Genomic DNA, 18,586 nt, shown 5'->3' on the forward strand with positions numbered 1-18,586 from the left:
TTTTTAAGTTAAAAAAAATACATGGTAGTTACTTTTAAAAAAAAATAACTATGTAGTAGGTAATGCATAACTATGTAGTAGTTGCTACAATTGTGTGCACCTTATTGTAAAGTGTTACCAAATGAACTCCCACACACTCGTTTTATGCTGACACATTTATTCTAAGAAAAGTAATGTTTCAGACCTTCATCAGGTAGGCTACGTAATGAAGTTCCTTTAATTTATTGTACCCTCGTTTGATAATATCGAACTGATTTTTATTTAGTTATTTTCTATATTGTGTCGCTATATGACTTTCTGCTTCTGCCATCAGTTTCCATTTGCCCCATGCATGGACCTATAAAGAAATGTTCCCATGGTCCTAACAGCCATTGGTTCATCGTTGTCGCCCCCAAGTGGTAAAGCAAGGTAAAAGTCCAAGGAAGGTTAATTCAAATCTGTGTAAACTTGTTTTAATGTTACATCCGCACAGGTTTTTCTGCTGAATAAATAAGAACGAAAGAAAGAATTAGAAGTGCTAGGGAAATATATGATGTATGGGCATGTGAAATAAATGCATCGCTCTCAGTTGACCTTTCACTATCTTAGTTGTATTATTATTTGCATAGGTAATCAAATATGGAATTTATACTTCAGTTTTTGAGAGGGATTTTTTTATTCCTCTGCATAGTTTATTGGAATATCCAAGTGGAAGTGAATCAATAGTAATCCTATTAATAATTGGATCCCTTCTTTATTATGTTGCACCTATGTAGGCCTGTATGAATTTCAAACTAGAAAAATGTAAAGTTGCAGTTAAAATAAATTCTTATTTGTGATTGTACACACACTTGAAATCATATCTGCTCAAGTAAAGAAGTCCTTAACCACATACCTGACTATTAATATTATTAGTTATGCACGCGCAGTACATTCTTGATCGTCTCGTTTTAAATTCGGATGTTCAAAAAAGTTCCTAAAGATACACTAGAAATTGTGGTTTGCCTGGCTTGAACATCTAAAGTTTATTTTTATATCTTCCAATATCAACTTGATTTTCTTAAGCTCCACCCTCCCCTCGGCTGAGAGGGATTTTTTTTCTTTTTTTAATGTGCAGCTGCCATGTAGCAGAGGGAGGAACAGCTGGCTGAGGGAAGAGCCAGCCCGGGGAGTCAGTCACATTCCTGGCTGGGATTCAATGACTGAACCAGACACAAACAAACAGAGAGGGAGAGAGAGAGAGAGAGAGAGAGAGAGAGAGAGAGAGAGAGAGAGAGACTCACACATTGAGTGAGTGGGGAGACAGACTGAGAGTACGCCAGACGGTACAGACGAGGCATATTTCGAGCGCACATTAGGAGTGTGTAAAACCGCAGGAGCGCATAAAAAAACAAAGTACCCAGTGACCGTGCGTTGGATAATAGGACTTTTGAGTCCGGAGTTGTCGACTTAAATTGCGTCTGCTCACGGGAACAGCCCCCGCGAATTCAGCAGCCGTCAGTTTTCTGAATGGACGCGCTGGGAAGCTTCTCCGGTGACATGGAAATGCGCTTTATTGAGCGTGTGGCCGGATGCTGAGGACGCCCGATCCGATAAGTCAATTTCAGTTTTCATTTTAAGTTTTGAAATCTCTGTTCTAACCGAGAAAACAACATGGAGGGCTCGAGCTTTCAGCCCCATCCCGGACTTCAGCAAACTCTGAAGCAGTTTCATCTGAGTTCCATGCGCTCTCTCGGCGGCCCGGCGGCGTTCTCCGCTCGGTGGCACCAGGACTCGCTCTTCTGTAAAGATGGAAAATCCGCCGAGATGATGCTCACCCTGCCGGCTCAGACCCCTCCGGTCATGTCCGGTCCACTTTTCATCCCGTCCGACCGCTCCACGGAGAGGTGCGAGACGGTCCTGGAGCGGGAGCCCATCTCCTGCTTCGTGGTCGGCGGCGAGAAGCGGCTGTGCCTTCCGCAGATCCTCAACAGCGTCCTGAGAGATTTCTCCCTCCAGCAAATCAACTCTGTGTGCGACGACCTGCACATCTACTGCTCGCGGTGCACGGCGGACCAGCTGGAGATCCTCAAAGTGGTGGGCATCCTTCCCTTCTCGGCTCCGTCCTGCGGGCTCATCACTCAGACGGATGCTGAGCGCCTCTGCAACGCTCTCATCTACGGCGGCACCTACCCGCCTCACTGCAACAAGGAGTTAGGCTCCCTGGAGTTGGAGCGAACCGAGAAGAGCTTCAAAGTCTACCACGAATGTTTCGGTCGGTGTAAAGGCTTGTTCGTCCCGGAACTGTACACTGGCCCGAGTGCCGCCTGCATCCAGTGCATGGACTGCAGACTCATGTTCCCACCTCACAAGTTTGTGGTCCACAGTCACAAGAGACTCGAGAACCGGACTGTCCACTGGGGTTTCGACTCGGCTAACTGGCGGGCTTATGTGCTCCTGGACCAGGACTACACCGGCAAAGAGGAGAAGAGTCTCCTGGAGCAGCTGCTTAAAGAGTTAAAAGGAAAATATGACCTGACGGGCAAGCGGTCCAGGTCATCATGCAGGGTAAGTCTGTTCTGTTTCACCTTGTCATTGACCAGCATGTAATGTCTTTGAGATGTTTTTTTGTTTTGTTTTTGTATTTGTGGATATTTCAACAGCCTCAGACCAACAACAGCATCTGCATGAATTAACAGTCATTGTAAGAAGTAGGCTTCAATCTCATTAGGCCTGCCACTGTCTTTGCTGATTGATTGTTTGAACCCTTTCCAAGTGGTGCCAGTCTTATCAGGCATCCCCAACAGAGTTTAAATGCAATTGACATGTCACATCACCTCTTCCCTTGCACCAGAAAGCAGCACTGGCTTCCTATACTGTATGTCTAGAAAAGGGTGACAGTGAAAACCTCTGAACATCAGTTGACACCCCTGAGCATCCCTCCCATCCTCCAAAAGCCCCTGGCCCACTCAACCCTCCCAGGGTTAGCCAAGGGCATCTGCATTATGATAAATGGGAGTCCCGATGATATATTTTATTAGTGTGAGAGGGGGCAGGGGAGCCCATTATGGTTCCACGAGGTGGGGACGGGGATAAGAGTTTAATGAGGTTTTGGATATGGAAATGTGTGTGTGTGTGTGTGTGTGTGTGTGTGTGTGTGTGTGTGTGTGTGTGTGTGTGTGTGTGTGTGTGTGTGTGTGTGTGTGTGTGTGTGTGTGTGTGTGTGCGTGTGCGTGCGTGCAAGAGATAGTGAGATAGATAGAGAAGGGGTTGTGACTGGATAAGATATGAGTGTGTGTGTGTGTGTGTGTGTGTGTGTGTGTGTGTGTGTGTGTGTGTGTGTGTGTGTGTGTGTGTGTGTGTGTGTGTGTGTGTGTGTCTGTGTCGCTGTCCAGACTCCTTGCGTTGGGTCAGAGATGTTTTAGTGTGGGACAAAGGGGCCAAGAGACGAGGTGGCTGTCCCTTGGTCACAGAGCAGCTGTTGTGTGGGACTCTGCTAATGAGTGGACATCTCTGTATGCATCACCATGGTGCTGCTCCAGTCTGAGCAGGAAACTATCTCAGGAAAATGTTCTTGGCCTTATTTAGAAACATGTCTGACTCTGAAATAAAGACAGAATGGAAGGTTGTCAGCGATAGAAAATACAAGATTATGTCGATTAAATCTTTTGTTTTTTGGTTCTCGATTTGAGAACATTCACGCTAAAAGGTTCTGAATGCGGCACAAAGGTGTCTGCGGCTGATTTATATCCTGTTTTCCCTCAAAATTGGACACAGACTCCTGACAAAATCTTTGTTCAGTAAAAAAAAAAAAAAAAAACTCTTGCACCTGTGGCGGATTTTCTTCCCAACTGCAGTCATAACTCACTGATGTATCACCAGTGAGTTATGTATTTTCTCAAAATGGTGAGTCCTGACAGTGCTGACAGTCTTCCAGTGTGTGTGATATACTCAGGGGCTGAGCATCATGGAGAGAGAGAGAGAGAGCGTGGCGGAGGGGGCAGTGCTTGTGTTTGCTGTGGTTCACTGTCAGTCGTGTCCCAGTTAGCAGACAGGCCTCGGTCCTTAGGGGGAGCTGAACACCAGCGCTCTCTCCCCCCATACATCAGGCTGACAGGCCAAGCTGCTGAAAGGCCAGACTGGGGGCTCGCAGACCTATACGCTTTTGGCTCAGCCTATACAACCCGTTAAACAAAAACTCAATGTTATCACCCTGCCCCAGCCTCCCAGTCCCTCCTGATGTCAGAGTGTTTTATTAATAAGGGAGAGCCTCGAAGGTTACCTCCTATGTCTGTATCATCCGTCTAGACTCCCCACTCATCCACTGTACGCGCTATAGTCCGCTGGTGCAGATGCGCTTGGAAGCAACCGCAGAGAAGAGGACTGCTGACGTAGCATGTGTTTGGTTTGTGGAAAAGATTTGAAGGGCAGAGATTTAAGTGCTTTATTATTATTCCAGATTTTTTTTATTGATACGCTGTGAATGTAGAAAGTAAAACATAAACAGTCTGTTGGAGGGGGGGGGGGGCAAAAACAATGCAGCTTCTTCTCAAAAGCAGAAGACGGATCAAGGGGGGATGATGCCTGCAGAACCATTGTGTCTGTTTTGCATCAAATCCAGCATTTGGTCATCAGGCTCTTTTCCCTAATGTGCAGATGAGGGCAGATTGCAGAGAGGAGGCTGCAGACTCGCTCATTCAGAAGATGCAGGGTGTGTGCGCAAGGCCTTGACATGTGTTGTCAAAGGGCTATAACCCCTGACCTTTTCCCACAGACACTGACCCGGCCTTCCCCCATTCTTTTCACACCGTCCAATCACATGCGCTTGTGTCCAGTCTACTGGCCAGATGGCTGTCTGATAAAGGACGGAGTGGTCTACAGTGTGGACAGATAACAAACTGCAACTGCAGCTTGATTCATATAAAACATCAACATTGTGTGATGTTTATTTTGCTGACGCATGCACTGCAAAAAATAAAATTCAAATATTAGCCTTTCTTCTTATTTTGCTGACATGCTGCTGAAAAAGAAAAACTTTTGAAAAAAAAACTTAGTAAGTCAAATGTTGAGTGTTATTCCAAAGACTTGTTCCATTGTGTTGAACCTTGCGTGTAATAATTCAAATGTTAACATTTCTGATTAGCATAAAATCCCTCACCAAAGAGGATTAGAATTGCAAAAAAGCCTCCTCCCTCCAAAGTCAAATGCTTTTGAGTATTAACTGTGAAAAAAAAGTGGGCAATGCGATCAATCATCTAAGTGGAGAGTAAACTAGGGTTCTGGAGACCCTCCTTAATGGATGGATATTAAAGCCATTCAACTGACGCCAATTTATACCCATTTCTCATCCCATTGTTCTCCTCACTGGATGGAATTAGCCTCAAACCTGGAGCAAACCAAGCGTTCATCAAAGGGAAAATGTTAAAAATTAATGATTGAAAAATACCTCTATATGTTATCAGGTAGAAAGCTTTGTCTCTTGCTGCCCTTGTATGTGGGTGTCTTTGAGCGTGTAGCGAGTAGGCCTATACGAGTGTGTTTGCATGTAAACAGGCGAGTGTAATGACTGGATCAGCTGTGCGGGCCGGATTAAAATGAGCTCATTTCCATTCCCATCTGTCTGCTGACCTCTGGGAAGCACTGAAAGCTGACATGGTGCAGCTCTCTGGTCCTTGACGGGCCTGTCTGCCCAGCGATGACCCAGTCAGCTAAGACCCCGGCACAACCAGAGAAACATCGAAACTCTCCCATTTGGCTCACTCGTGGTGAATAAAAATGTGTGCTTTCGGTAGTTCAATGCATCTTTTTAGTTTGCCCCCCAGTAGTGCCCCCCACCCCCACACCACCTGACAAATACACACACGCGCGCGCACGCACGCGCACACACACACACACACACACACACACACACACACACACACACACACACTCACAGCCCCCACTCCCCACCCAGGAGACCATCACCTCGTCTTTGCAGTGACTGCTGGCCAGAGTGTTTTGGCCGTGTCAAGGCAAAGGGTGTCAGAAGCTCCCAGGGGTTGTGGCCTCCATTCTGGCAGGGGTGACCCATGTTAAAAGGGTGTCAGCTGGGGTTCTGTCATGGGTGATGTGTGCTAAAGACCTGCCGCCTCCTTTGTTTGAGAGCCGGCCTTTCAGAGGCTATGAAGTGCAGCCACTTCTCTTTGTTTCTTTAGGTGCTGTGTGGATAGTAACCTCCAGCCACTCCCAGGGTGGGAAATCCACGCTTCGAGACCAGAATTTGCCATGTCACTGGTTTCCTTGTTATGTGCTCCAAGACAGTTTGGAGCCTGTAGTGGTGTCTGCATGTCTGATAGAGTTAGGGCTATAGGTGATTATTTCTTATTGACTTTCAGCATAATCCTTTTGCAATAATATGATATTGGATATTCAGGATATTCTTCCATCCTGGAATCTGTTGTTCAAGTTGTATTTAAAAACTACCAAAAATTAGTTATCTTAATTTTGGCCTCATGAAATGCCTTGAATACAGTTTAATTAAAATACCAATCATTATTTTATCAGTGATTTGGAATACTTTTGCAGTCATGCCCTATTTTATATCAAATTTGAATAGTATACTTGTTATTATTATTATTATTATTATTATTATTATTATTATTATTATTATTATTATTATTATTATTATTATTATTATTATTATTATTATTATTATTGTTATTATCATTATTATTATTATTATTATTATTATTATTATTATTATTATTATTATCATTATTATTATTATTATCACAATACTTTTGACCAAATTGCCCCATTTAGATAGTGTGAAATGTTTGCAGTGGTGGAAGAAGTATTTGAATAATTTACTCAGTAGGCTACCTTTATTTTGGTGAAAGTTCGAATTTAGGTTTCGAATGTTTGGTATGAATGATATTGCTTTAAGAAAATATTTACATGCAACGTTTATGAGAAAAGTCTTTACTGTTGTATAGAAGGTGGACGGTCAGATAAAGGCATTCATGGTTTACTTAAATCAGCTCTGCCATGTTATATGTTCTAAAGATAACGGCAACACTAAAAACATTTAGTGTTATTTCAGTAGCACTTAGGAAAGTAATTGGTTACAAAGTCAAATAGCAAGAAAAAACGTATAGATATACAGATGCAAAAACACACTAAAAATATATATACAGTATACAGTACATACTGTATATACACACACACACGCATGTGTTAGCATGTCAAAATAAGAGTAGAGGAAAGCCTCTCTGTGAAAGGCAATTTAAGAGGATACTGATTTTGCAGGTTTAAGTTGCATAAAATAAGTTATGATTTATTGTAAGCAAACAATAAATCCTTCTTTCACGTTTGGCAGTATTATTCCTAAACATGATATATTGTATTGACCATCACTTTTTCTTCATCTGATGACGACAGTGTTTTGTCTCCGTTCCACTCCAGCACAGTGGCGATGTGTGAACCACGTCTTGTATAACTGGAAGAGTGAGGGAGGAGGATGATCAGTGATGATGAGATGAGAACTGGCTGTGACTGCAGTCAACAAGCCAGTCAGAGTGGGTCGGTCCGTTTTGTGGCAGAACAGATGCCCGTATTGGGTTAGTGTTATTCCACAATCATCATCAATTCCTCCTCGATCACCTCCTGATTTCCAGCGCTGTGATTAAGAGCCGGGCCCATCTGGTGCAGAGACAGGAAATCCTGGAGTCTGCATCTGCTCCCGACTGAGCTACTAAGCTGCTGCAGTCAGGCCCGGGGGAGGGGGGAGAGGGGTGTGGGGGGGGGGGGGGTTGGAGGGTTAAACTCTGATAATCCTACATAACCCCTGGAATGCACAGAGACCACGGCACACACATCAAAACCGTCATCTCCTCTGGTCTGCGTCTTCAGGAACACAAGATAGACTCAGACAGACTGAATGTCAGCCATGAACTCACTCCTCCTTCTCCTCCTTCTCTGGCCCACTCAAAGCATCCTCAAATTTTATAACTCGTCCCTCTGGAATTTTGTAATTAGAGCATGAATTAGATGTACTGCAGAGAGCATGTTACATGGAAGAACCAACAGTGTAATTGTACAAAAAACAGACTTCAGAGGCATTAGCCATCGGCAGGATTGCAATGTTTATCTAGTTGAATTGTTCTATCTGTCTCTCCTTAATGACCTGCAGCAGCTCTATGCTACATAACTGTTAGACCACATTGGAGATGTGCTAATGGAGCTCCAGCCAGAGCAGAAGTAGGCCCTTCTGGTGCCATATGACGAATCAGCATGCTGCTCTCGCCTACAATCCGCCCACCGACCACCTCCAACGCTATCATAAGGATTAACTCACGCAGCTAAACCAAACAGACTGCTCAGTGTTTCAGACACGATCCGGTCCCAATCATGTTTGTGCCTCCTGTTTCGAAAGACAACAAGCAGTTCACAATCGGGGGCCGCTATCGGTTCCCTTGCGACTGGTGCAACGCCAAGGTTGCTACACGGATGCTGTGTGTGTGGCTGCCCGAAAAGGGAAAATCAATGTTTTAGGGGATTTTCACGGCTGCTTTGCTCTTTGGGATATGCATAATTAACACTTTGGATTAGGATGGTTTAGATTAACTTTGAATCATCTGCTGAGTTCAGAAGAACGCATGATGGGCGTGTGTATGCACGTGTCTTCGTCCGCCGGTGACATCAGATTTTTCAGAATTCTGGAGAAATAGTTTGCATTTCCGGAACCTGTTTTGCTTATTATGTCTGTGCGTGTGGGAGTGTGTGTACCTCAACATTTAGAGGCCTCTGTCAGACTCCACACACTCATATACAGTCGGAGTCTGCTCCGTGCGCTTGTGATTGGAGGGCGGCTGTGGTTGCTAAGCAGAGCTGCTCTTCCTGTGCTAAATAAGAACTTCATGCGCTCTAGCTGGTGGGCTCAAAGAAGCGTGCAAGAAGACAGATAGACAGACAGACATATGTGTACGCACAGACACACACACTGTATAGACCTCTTACAGTACAGAGACCTCATCCTTCTCCATTCACTGACAATCCTCTTTCATTGCGACCTCCACACTGTGACTCTATGAGTGTCTCCTCCTCCTCCTCCTGCTGCAGCTTTCCCTTCTCCAACACCTCCACTCTGTGTCACACACACACACACACACACACACACACACACACACACACACACACACACACACACACACACACACACACGCACACACACACTTCTCCTACAGGTCAGCACCTTGCAAAGCTCCCCTCTCCATCACAGAGACCTCCTTGTCTGACACCTCCTCTGCCCCGCCACCATCATTCACCTCCTCCATTTGACACCTCCTCGACTCTGTAGGACACACACACACACAGACACAGCTCTCCTCCACCGAGATCTCCTACTGTACTCCCCCTCGCACTGCATTATACTTAGATCTCCACCTCCACTGTAGTGAGCAGCACTTGCTGTATCAGTCTGTATTCAGACTGGCCTACATACACCACACACGTATCACTGGACTGTCAGGGCTAATTGACTCGTTTTTTGAGAGATGATAGATAGATAGATAGATACAGTATATAGATGGACAGACAGACAGACAGACAGACAGACAGACAGACAGACAGACAGACAGACAGACAGACAGACAGACAGACAGATATATAGATATATAGATAGATAGATAGATAGATAGATAGATAGATAGATAGATAGATAGATAGATAGATAGATAGATAGATAGATAGATAGATAGATAGATAGATAGATAGATAGATAGATAGATAGATAGATAGATAGATAGATAGATAGATAGATAGATAGATAGATAGATAGATAGATAGATAGAAAGAAATTAAGAGGTAGTGCTACTTTGTCAGCATGACCTCATAACCATCCTCTATCTTCTTCTCCAGGCTCATTTCAAGAGGCCGCTAAATGAGCAAATGAGTGGGCACTCCCTGTTGTTGCTGTGTGCCAATCATCTCATGTACTGAATCTGTGCCGCCAGGACATTGCATCTCAAAATCGGACTGTGCCTTTTCTCTGACATACTGCACGTACTTTAGTGATACGAACCCACCTTCCAATATGGTTTATTTTTGTCTTTGCTTAGTTTTCGTAGGGGTCAGAGCTTTGTGTTGTATGGGCAGAACAATTATTCAGCGTTGTTGAAAAGCAGCAAGCCCCTTTATGCTCTTCAAACCAGCTCCACATGCTTCCCTGCAGAGACAGAGCAGTGCAGCATTGTCAGCAGGCACCCGTATCAAATGAATTCAGCACAGCTGTCCTAGCAGACTCTATTGCGGTGATGGGGGGGACAGTTATCTATTCAGTATTACAGTCCGCCCAGGATCTGTCATGGTCACTCTTTGCCACAGCATCATCTGGTCAGGTGGACATTTTACACTCTTTGACCTTGTTAGTATTGTTTATTACCTCATCGAAAAAGAGAATGTGCTGTATCTCTAAAAATTCCTTGCTATTTTGTTAGCCGCCTGCCCCACCTTGCTGTAAAATTCTGCCCTTTCTCTATGCGTCAGTATAGCGGGTTCTACATTCATAAAGACAGGCGTACAGATGGGCCACAGTTGCTCACATGCTGAGCACACTTCTCCCTCCCACCCACTTATCCCCCTTTTTTTGCAGGTGTCTAACAGTTGCAGGGTTGCCCCGCACTGTGCTTGCTGTGACAGTTGCCCAGCAGGGCTGCCTGCCTCCCTTGTGTTTGTGGCGTTGACAACCCTCTGGCTTTATTTCCAGCCAGTCGACAAGCGCAGACACAGACGGCCATGGCTCAAAATAGAGCAGGCCCAACCTTTATCCTATAATGAGGGGACTGTTATAAGCCTTGTGTCTTAAGCAGTGTGTGGCTGCCGTCAAGGGGGCAGCTAATACACACATCATCTTCATAACCGTCAAGCTGCTTTTCAGATTATCATCATAAACAAACTAACCACCTCTTCTTGTGGCGCAAACAGCTTTATCAACCGCTAAGGAGCAAGTGCTAGGTCAAGTGACCTTTTATGATCAGACGAGACCCATTCCACAAGACAGTACAAACATGAAGATAACGTGACAGTTTTCAACTAAAAAATAAAGAAAACACAAAACCAACAGATATTTTGGAGATAATCAATTCACTTGTGACCTTGTGTCAATTCAATGTTTTCACTGAAATGCAAATATGATAGTCTGGTCAGGGCATCTGTCCCATATGGAATGTATGAATTATTCCAGTATAGCAGAGAATTGTTGGTGCAGTCATCTCCCACAAAGACACCCATCTCTGCATGTCCATATTTAATTCACCCCTTTCAGCTCCTGAACTGTACAGGCTGCTGATATAATGAGTCCCTCCAAAGAGATTAGTCGCCCTATCATCAACGCAGCTCCCTAATTTCTCTGCCTTTGTTGTGGTGCAGGCTGTACTAAATGGGATAAAGGGGCTTGGCCGGACACAGTGGGAGGAAGTGGCTTTTGTGTTGCTAGCAGGTGCAGTGGAATGACAGTTTTTTGGATGTAAGTGTGTATGAGTGCACGCATGACCCTGTGTGTGTGTGTGTGTGTGTGTGTGTGTGTGTGTGTGTGTGTGTGTGTGTGTGTGTGTTTGCGTGCACTTTTGTGTCTGCTCAGGCCAAGAGGGTATGTGCCGCTGAGATACACCAGGAACCTCTGGAGCTCCATTTGAACCCTCAATCACAGGGTTCCTCAGGGGTTTGCAGTAAATTCTTCAGGCGAATGGTTTTCTCTCCCCTTCCTGCTCCTCCTCCTCTCTCTCTCTCTCTCTCTCTCTCTGCTCACATCTGGTGAACAGCGCTAGCACCCCTGTCATCTTTTACTGCGTTGAGGTCATTTCCACCCTATCGGTAAAGTGGAAACACATGATGTGCAGGGTTCGGCCTTAATGGGGTGGGGCTGGCATGGACCAGCACTGACACAGTTACAGCCAAGAGCTGCCAAAACAGCCTCTCTGTAGATTGCCTCTGACTCTGACTTCAAAATAAAATACATTTTGGGTCAATTATATTGGAAAACATATATCTACCGGTTAGATATATTACTATTATAATTAGTCACTTATTTTAAACATGCTAGGATGTTTACACATTTTCTTATTTGATGAAATGCATCAGCAAAGCAGAGCTGAACATGTCATGGCGCTTTTACCACCCAGCATTGTTTGGGTTTACAAAAGGATATAAGGTATATAGCGAACTCTTGAAAGACATGTTTCTCCCTTTGGAGCTTTTTCTACGTCCGCTCCAAGTTTTATTTTTTGCTGTAAAATTCCTCCCTTCACACTCTTTTCCCCTCTTAATCACATTATTGATTCCAACTGGTGAGCTAGAGAGTTTGGGCATAGACTTTGGCAGACACTCTGTCTGGATAAAGGGCGTGACCTACACAAGTTTAATTGGGATTCTCCTTAAGCAACACTGGGTGGATTTCCTCAATTCTGCTCCCTGCTGCGACATTCGCCATGAGATACTTCACACCACAGCTCGCAGTGCTCGTCATTCGCAGAAAAACAAACTTGTGTCATTTGTGAGAACCCCGCTGATCTGACACATTTTACTTGATTTCTTGACAGTGCATTATAAGTATCTGCCCTGTGGGGAATGAATTGTTGTCATCTTGAATACTTTTTTTGGTGACACTGAAATGTATTCCTTTAGCCATCTACCATTCTTTTCTTTGTTAATGATATTTTAACTGACTTGAACATTTAGAATCATTGCACCACTCAGATAATTTATTGCTGAAGCGTCTGAATGCAATAAACTGTTTTATTGGAGATTTACTGTTTCGCTATATGGATCTCAATGTGTCTCCAAGCAAATTCCAGTCCACACACTGTGGTTTCCATTTTGTGGTAGACAGAGCTGCAGTGTAAAAAGGGGTGGGTTGCAGTCAGTTACTGTCTGTGGGTAGACTACAGGCAGAGTGGCTGCTATAGCAGATGCTGCATGGATTTTTATTCCTGCTGTCCAACAGGACTCCATCATAGACTGCAGCAGCACTCGTTATTGAGGGCACACACTCCTGTGCTGCATGCCTCTGTCCTCATTACCTCTGCAGCAGCTTAGCTCTCTGCCTTTGTTCTCTCTCTTGGCTTGAAACTGGAGAATATGTAGAGAAGTGCTGAGGCTGCAGTTAGCTCGGCTGCCCACAACTTCTGCCGCACAGGAAAAAACATAGCGCAGACAACCACCACCCCCCTAAGCCCTCTTGTCTCCATATTTCCACAAAAGCCAACACACGGGATGCTCCAGTTTGATTCATTCTCCTGATTTAAATGTAGGCTGGATTGCAGAGTGCTTCTTACATTCGGTTTGGTGTCCTTTATCCCAGTGTGGCTGATCTGACTTAAATATTTCACTCTTGGGTGTTTTTCGTGCGCTGGCCTACTGACCAAATGCCCTCTTGGCCAATCTGCTGTGTGAAAGGTCCCATAGACTTGCTCCTCAGAGGCGCTAAACAGCAGCCTTGCAGAGTGGCCGGAGGAACAGTAAACTTTTATCACACTAATAACCCCCAGTCACAGCTACTTTAATGGCTTAGGCAGCCATGCCCGGGGTTGCCTGGAGGTCAGGTTGAATTGCAGGACATAAATGGTAGATTCCAACCGGTAGGACAAATAAAGGAAGAAGAAAAAAAGGAGGGGCATATGAGGTGAGCAGAAGGGGGAATAAAGTTGTTATTGGAAGAGCAGATAATCACTTAAATTGATTTGCAGTAAAAGAAAAGCCATTGATTGGGCTGCCCATTTAAAACGCAGCGATCTTTGGCCTTTTAACCTGTCTTTACCACCCGACATTGCACGCTCGCAAACCTTGGACTCAGTCCGAACATGCCGTCAAAGGGAACAACTCCTACACAAGTGACAAGTGGGTGAAAAGATTTGTGTTTGGCCGGCACTCTGTGAAAAACATCGGTCAGAAAGGGAGCTGAAGAAAGTAGTGTGAGAGAGAAGGGGACGGAGATCTGTTAATGGAGTTCAAATCTAAACCCTCTCTCAGATTCCTCGCCTGCTGGCTGAGGTGGACGGGTCTTGAGAGTGTTTGTTTTAGGTGAAGTCAGTGCTGGAACAGTATGTTGTGAACCGCAGGCCAGACTGTGGTTCTGCGGTTCAGCTTCGACCTGAATGCAGACTGCTCTGTTTGTTTTGCTTCTCTGTTTCTCAGGGAGAAATTTAGGCATTGAAATGTAGTCCTGCGCTAACACCCACGGCACGCAAATAAAAAAAGACTTTGCACAGAAATTAATACGATTTTTTTTTTTTCAACCTGGGTGTAGTCGCTACATGTGGACCTCGACAGCACACCCCCTTGTACAGGGGTATACCTCTATTGGTGTCTCTGCTCTCATCTTGTAAATGGGCTCTTTGGGAGATGAGATGGCATTTGATTGTTTCAGTGGCAGGATGTTTGTGTGTTTTGTTCCGGGCCTTTTCATAAATAGCAGTTTTTATGTTGCCCGAGGTCAACTGGTTTTACTAGACTGGAGAGGCAAGTCCAGAGGCAAGGAGGCCCTGTCAACCATCTGGAAGCCATAAAAGGGGGAGCAAGAGGTTTTTAGTGGGGGTTTATGGGATTGTAGGGTGAGACATTGAAGGGAGAAGAGACAGAGTGGATGGTGGACTCTGGTTGCCCCCCGAGCTGCAAAGCTTCCTCTGCCGTCTGAATGACAGGTCAGAAGTTCATTGCCTTCTTTTTCATCCTGCATCTGCCTTGTAAGGTGAAGGAGGTGACGGTTGGTTCAGAGTTCGAGGGCAAAGGAGAGGACGTCACCGTGAAGCTGTTAACACTGCCGCGAATAAAGACATATTCTGGGCTCGGAGATCTTTGTTGTCATTTAATGAGCTTTCGGTATTTCCAGTGTTTCAGTAGACTCAGTGGTCTTGTGTCAGTTGTTGCGTTGCCGTCAGCTTGTTATGCTTTGTAGAAAATCCGCCTTGAGTCCAACAGATGGTGCAGAATTATGTGGCTGCGTGAACACTGGTGATTCAATGGCTTGGTGTTGTTTGGGTATGCGTCACCTTCTCCCAAGCAACCTGCACACCACAGAGACAGAGTAACGAACAGTAAATGGTTTTGTTGGGTTACAGATCCAGGCTCACTCTTTGCTCTCTTTGTGTCAAAAAAACGGCCTTAAAGTCAGGTGGTGGCTTTATTTTGTTTGCACATCTGACTTAAATGGGAATAAAAACGTTGTTAGGCCATTGAAATACTGAGGTTTGAGGCCAGCGAGAGTCCCCTGGAGATTTCAGGGATGAAGACACTCCTGAGAGTCTCAGTTATGTTCTGCTGGAAGGTTTCTTTCCCAGTTTTAAGAGCCTGAGCTGGAGCTGTCTTGTCCATCTGAGGGGCTGGATGCTCAGCCTTATAGGTTTTCCAGAATGGGGTTATCATTGCACTGGGCTCTGTGTTGCTTTGCTGAGTCTGGCACTGATACCTCCCATAGAGATTTCATCTTTTGTTATGCTGCAGCTGAAATTGTGTTAACCCTTTAGCCCCTTCAAGATGTTTAGGTAATTGACGGTTATGGAGCCTTCATGTCCGTGTATGTGGATATATTTGTGGTATAATGTGGACCCTCTCCTTAAGAGTTAGAGTCAATGTGTTTGTTATATAAATGAGTTATATTGACCTATATCTCTCGGCAGTCTGGGGTTGGGTCTTCAGACCCCCCGGCCGCTTCGCACACAGTTTGTATATGAAGAGAGGAAAAGTGCTGACAGCAAAAGAATGAGAGCGTGTTTGGCAGGCACGCCCTTGTAGGTTTCTGTGTCACTCAACTCTAATACATTTTTAATCGTTTCCTTGCTGTGGTATAGAGCTTGACATGGTTCTGCACGATCCCACGCAGTTTAGGGGGCTCACGCCTGTGTTGGACTTGTGAAATAGGTGGAAAAGAATGTGTAAACTATGGATTTTCACTCACAAAAATGTGTAAAATGGCAAAGATCTGATTCACGCTGTGGCTGGTTTTCTCACTACATTATGGAGTTGATTTATCAGACAACCTTCTGACTCCATATTGCAGGTTGAGCGATACAACTAAACCCAGCAGGAGTGGACACTGAATGAAAACTGATCTGATGTTGGTCTTATAGAGCTCCAAAGATTAGATCATTCAATTAATGAGTCACATGATTGAACATCTATCTATTGTTTTGAGAAGGTATTAAGGTTAAGGGATTTATTTTTTAACATAAAAAAAGACTTGCTCCAGGATCTAAATTTTTTTTGGGTTTTTGGAAAAATAAAACATTTAATGAAATTACCCTGGGGCTTCTTTAAATTTTGATGGATTTTTCTCTTTCAGTTTTATGTTTTTTTTTAGACAAAACATATGATCGTCCAACGAGCAGTACCCGCTGACAAAAATGATTGTTACTTGAAGTCCTAGTTTCTATGATGACTTTTATGACTCCATTGTGTAATCTAGTGTAACCCTGGAGGCAATTTATATAGCGGCAACCTCAGTTATGGGAGTGCCCTTTTTATGAGGTTTATTAGAGTGTCTCCAAACATTATCATGACAATGTTATTAAATCTTTATCCATTGCCAAGAACACTGATTGAAGCTGACGAACTTTAAAGAAAGCATCAAAAGGTGCCGTCAAATGCCGCAACAGTGAACCAATCCAGCCAGAGATGAACTGAGACATTCTCAACATTGTATTTTGGCCTGCTTATATTTTGCGTCATGTCAGAGTAGCCTTGAGCCTTAAGAAAAGGTGTGAAATAAAGCACGGGCCCATGATGGAGAGGCTGGAAATGAGGGTCTCTTGCTCTTGCTTTAGTGGTTCCGTCCACTGCAGTGATTCAGGGAATAAAAATGTGGCCTGTGTCTCTTTAAGAGCGCTGGCCTGTCTGCAGAATGCATCAGTCCTGTGGAGCAGACACAGGCCAGCAGGAGGAAGAGGGGGGAGGGAGGGGAGGAGCGTAGGGCTGTGCGGAGGGAGGAACGAGGACAGGAGGGAACAGCCGCAGTCTGGGCTTCCAGCCTCCTGGCTAGACTGCTGAAAGTTATTATTGAGTTCCTGTGCAGGGCCTCCCCTCCCTGCGGCATACTCCTCTGTGCTCACTACGAGATGGACGGGGAGAGGCCGAGAGAAAAAGTTGGCAGCCTCCCATGCCCCTTTGCAGTGACCTTATATGCAACAAATAAAGCATAATTGTGTTTGATTCCGTGTTTTTGCAAGGGTGAAGCCTCTGAAAGCCTCGTAAGACGGAGAGCAACCGCACACACGATAACAGCCCTACAGCTGCTCCACAGCAGCTGAAACTGTGGCCCGAGCTCACGCTGTTGTCTTGAGTTACAGTTTAGCAGACATGTCCTGTTTTTCTCAGGAATGGCCTTAACCAGTCAAGACAAGAAGGTTGACAGTTCACCAATGAAAGCCAACTAAATCCTCTCCTGGCGTGCTAAGTGTTGAGTATGATTCAAGGACAGGTGGTGGGAGGACAGCGACTCCTTCAGTCTCCTTCACATAACTCCCCTTTGTCTTTACAGTAAATGACGGCTCGGAATTAAAAAGACCTGACACTGGAATATAAAGACAGGTTCTCGACAGCTTCTCCAGAGCTTTAATCTGGTTAGTGACACAAGCTAGCTTGCGTTTCTTGCATTACTCTCTGTGTAATGTGTCCCCAGCCTGTAATATGTGTCCAGCCTGCAGGTCTCAGAGATTTGCTGGGGATGGCCATGGAGATTACATAGTTATACACATCATGCCCTCCTCTAGAGCATGTGCCTGCCTGCAACACTAATCCCTGGCCTGCCTCTTCCCCTTTAGCGGTTACATTAGGGCCCCAAAGCGCCTGCGTCCTTCCAGCTCAGCCCACCAAGAGAGAGAGAGACAGACTTTTACGTAATTCTCCGTCCGCTGTATTTGTTCCGAACCTGCTGTTGCTTTAAGCGAACTCTCCTCTAGGTTAACAGTACCCAGCTGCTGCCTGTCCTACTGTACTGAGCTTGTCATGGCTGTGGCCAAAAAGCCTGAGCCCATTGCAGCACCTGAGGCTCGTCAGGTTTTCCTTTGCATATCTTCTGTAGCGTGTCACATATGCACCCTGATTAATCCCAGCATGTGTCTTCATTCATGGTCAGTGCGATCATTCGGCCTCTGTTTTAAAGCCGTCTCGGGCAGGGTTTCTTGCAGGGAAAGTTGGGCGAGGGGGGGAAAACCCTGGCGCTGAAATTGGTATTTTGTGGAGTTCTGTTTGTTGAGTCAGAGCTTAGTTGGGCTCTACTGTTATGTGGTTGCCATGGATAAAAACACAGGCCCTTGTGCAATAAAATCATCCAGGAAAAGACATTTCCAAGAATTTTTCAGAGTCAAGAAACAGACGGCAAATTGCAGAATTCATGAGGTGCTGCGGTCCACCACCCGCCCCTCTCAGCCCTCCATTTTGGAGCCCTCGTATTCATTTTATGGAAACTGCGAGGCTCGAGCACTCTCACCTAATTACTTCTGTAAGCAGATATGTTTCCCTATGAACGGAGGAGGGAAACAAAACCAGTGTTTAAGGATGATTTGTGATCTTAGGAACGGATGTTGTGGGTGTTTTATCCCCTATTTTCCTCACAGACAATTCCTTGAACAAGTGGAAACAAGTGAAATGCTATTTGATC

The 18,586-nt window shown here is 45.0% G+C and overlaps 1 protein-coding gene across 1 annotated transcript in view; it reads left to right on the plus strand.

The window, feature by feature from the left end:
* The first annotated feature begins 1,293 nt into the window (after positions 1-1,293).
* Positions 1,294-18,586, plus strand: part of skib (v-ski avian sarcoma viral oncogene homolog b) — a 31,270-nt gene continuing 13,977 nt past the window's right edge. The window contains exon 1 of the mRNA XM_080026170.1: positions 1,294-2,526. Coding sequence (XP_079882296.1) covers positions 1,633-2,526 — 894 coding nt within the window. The 5' untranslated portion in view covers positions 1,294-1,632. The remainder of the gene's footprint in view (positions 2,527-18,586) is intronic.

This window comes from Ammodytes marinus (genome assembly GCF_949987685.1).
Source record: "Ammodytes marinus genome assembly, chromosome: 4".
Taxonomy (NCBI): Eukaryota; Metazoa; Chordata; class Actinopteri; order Uranoscopiformes; family Ammodytidae; genus Ammodytes; species Ammodytes marinus.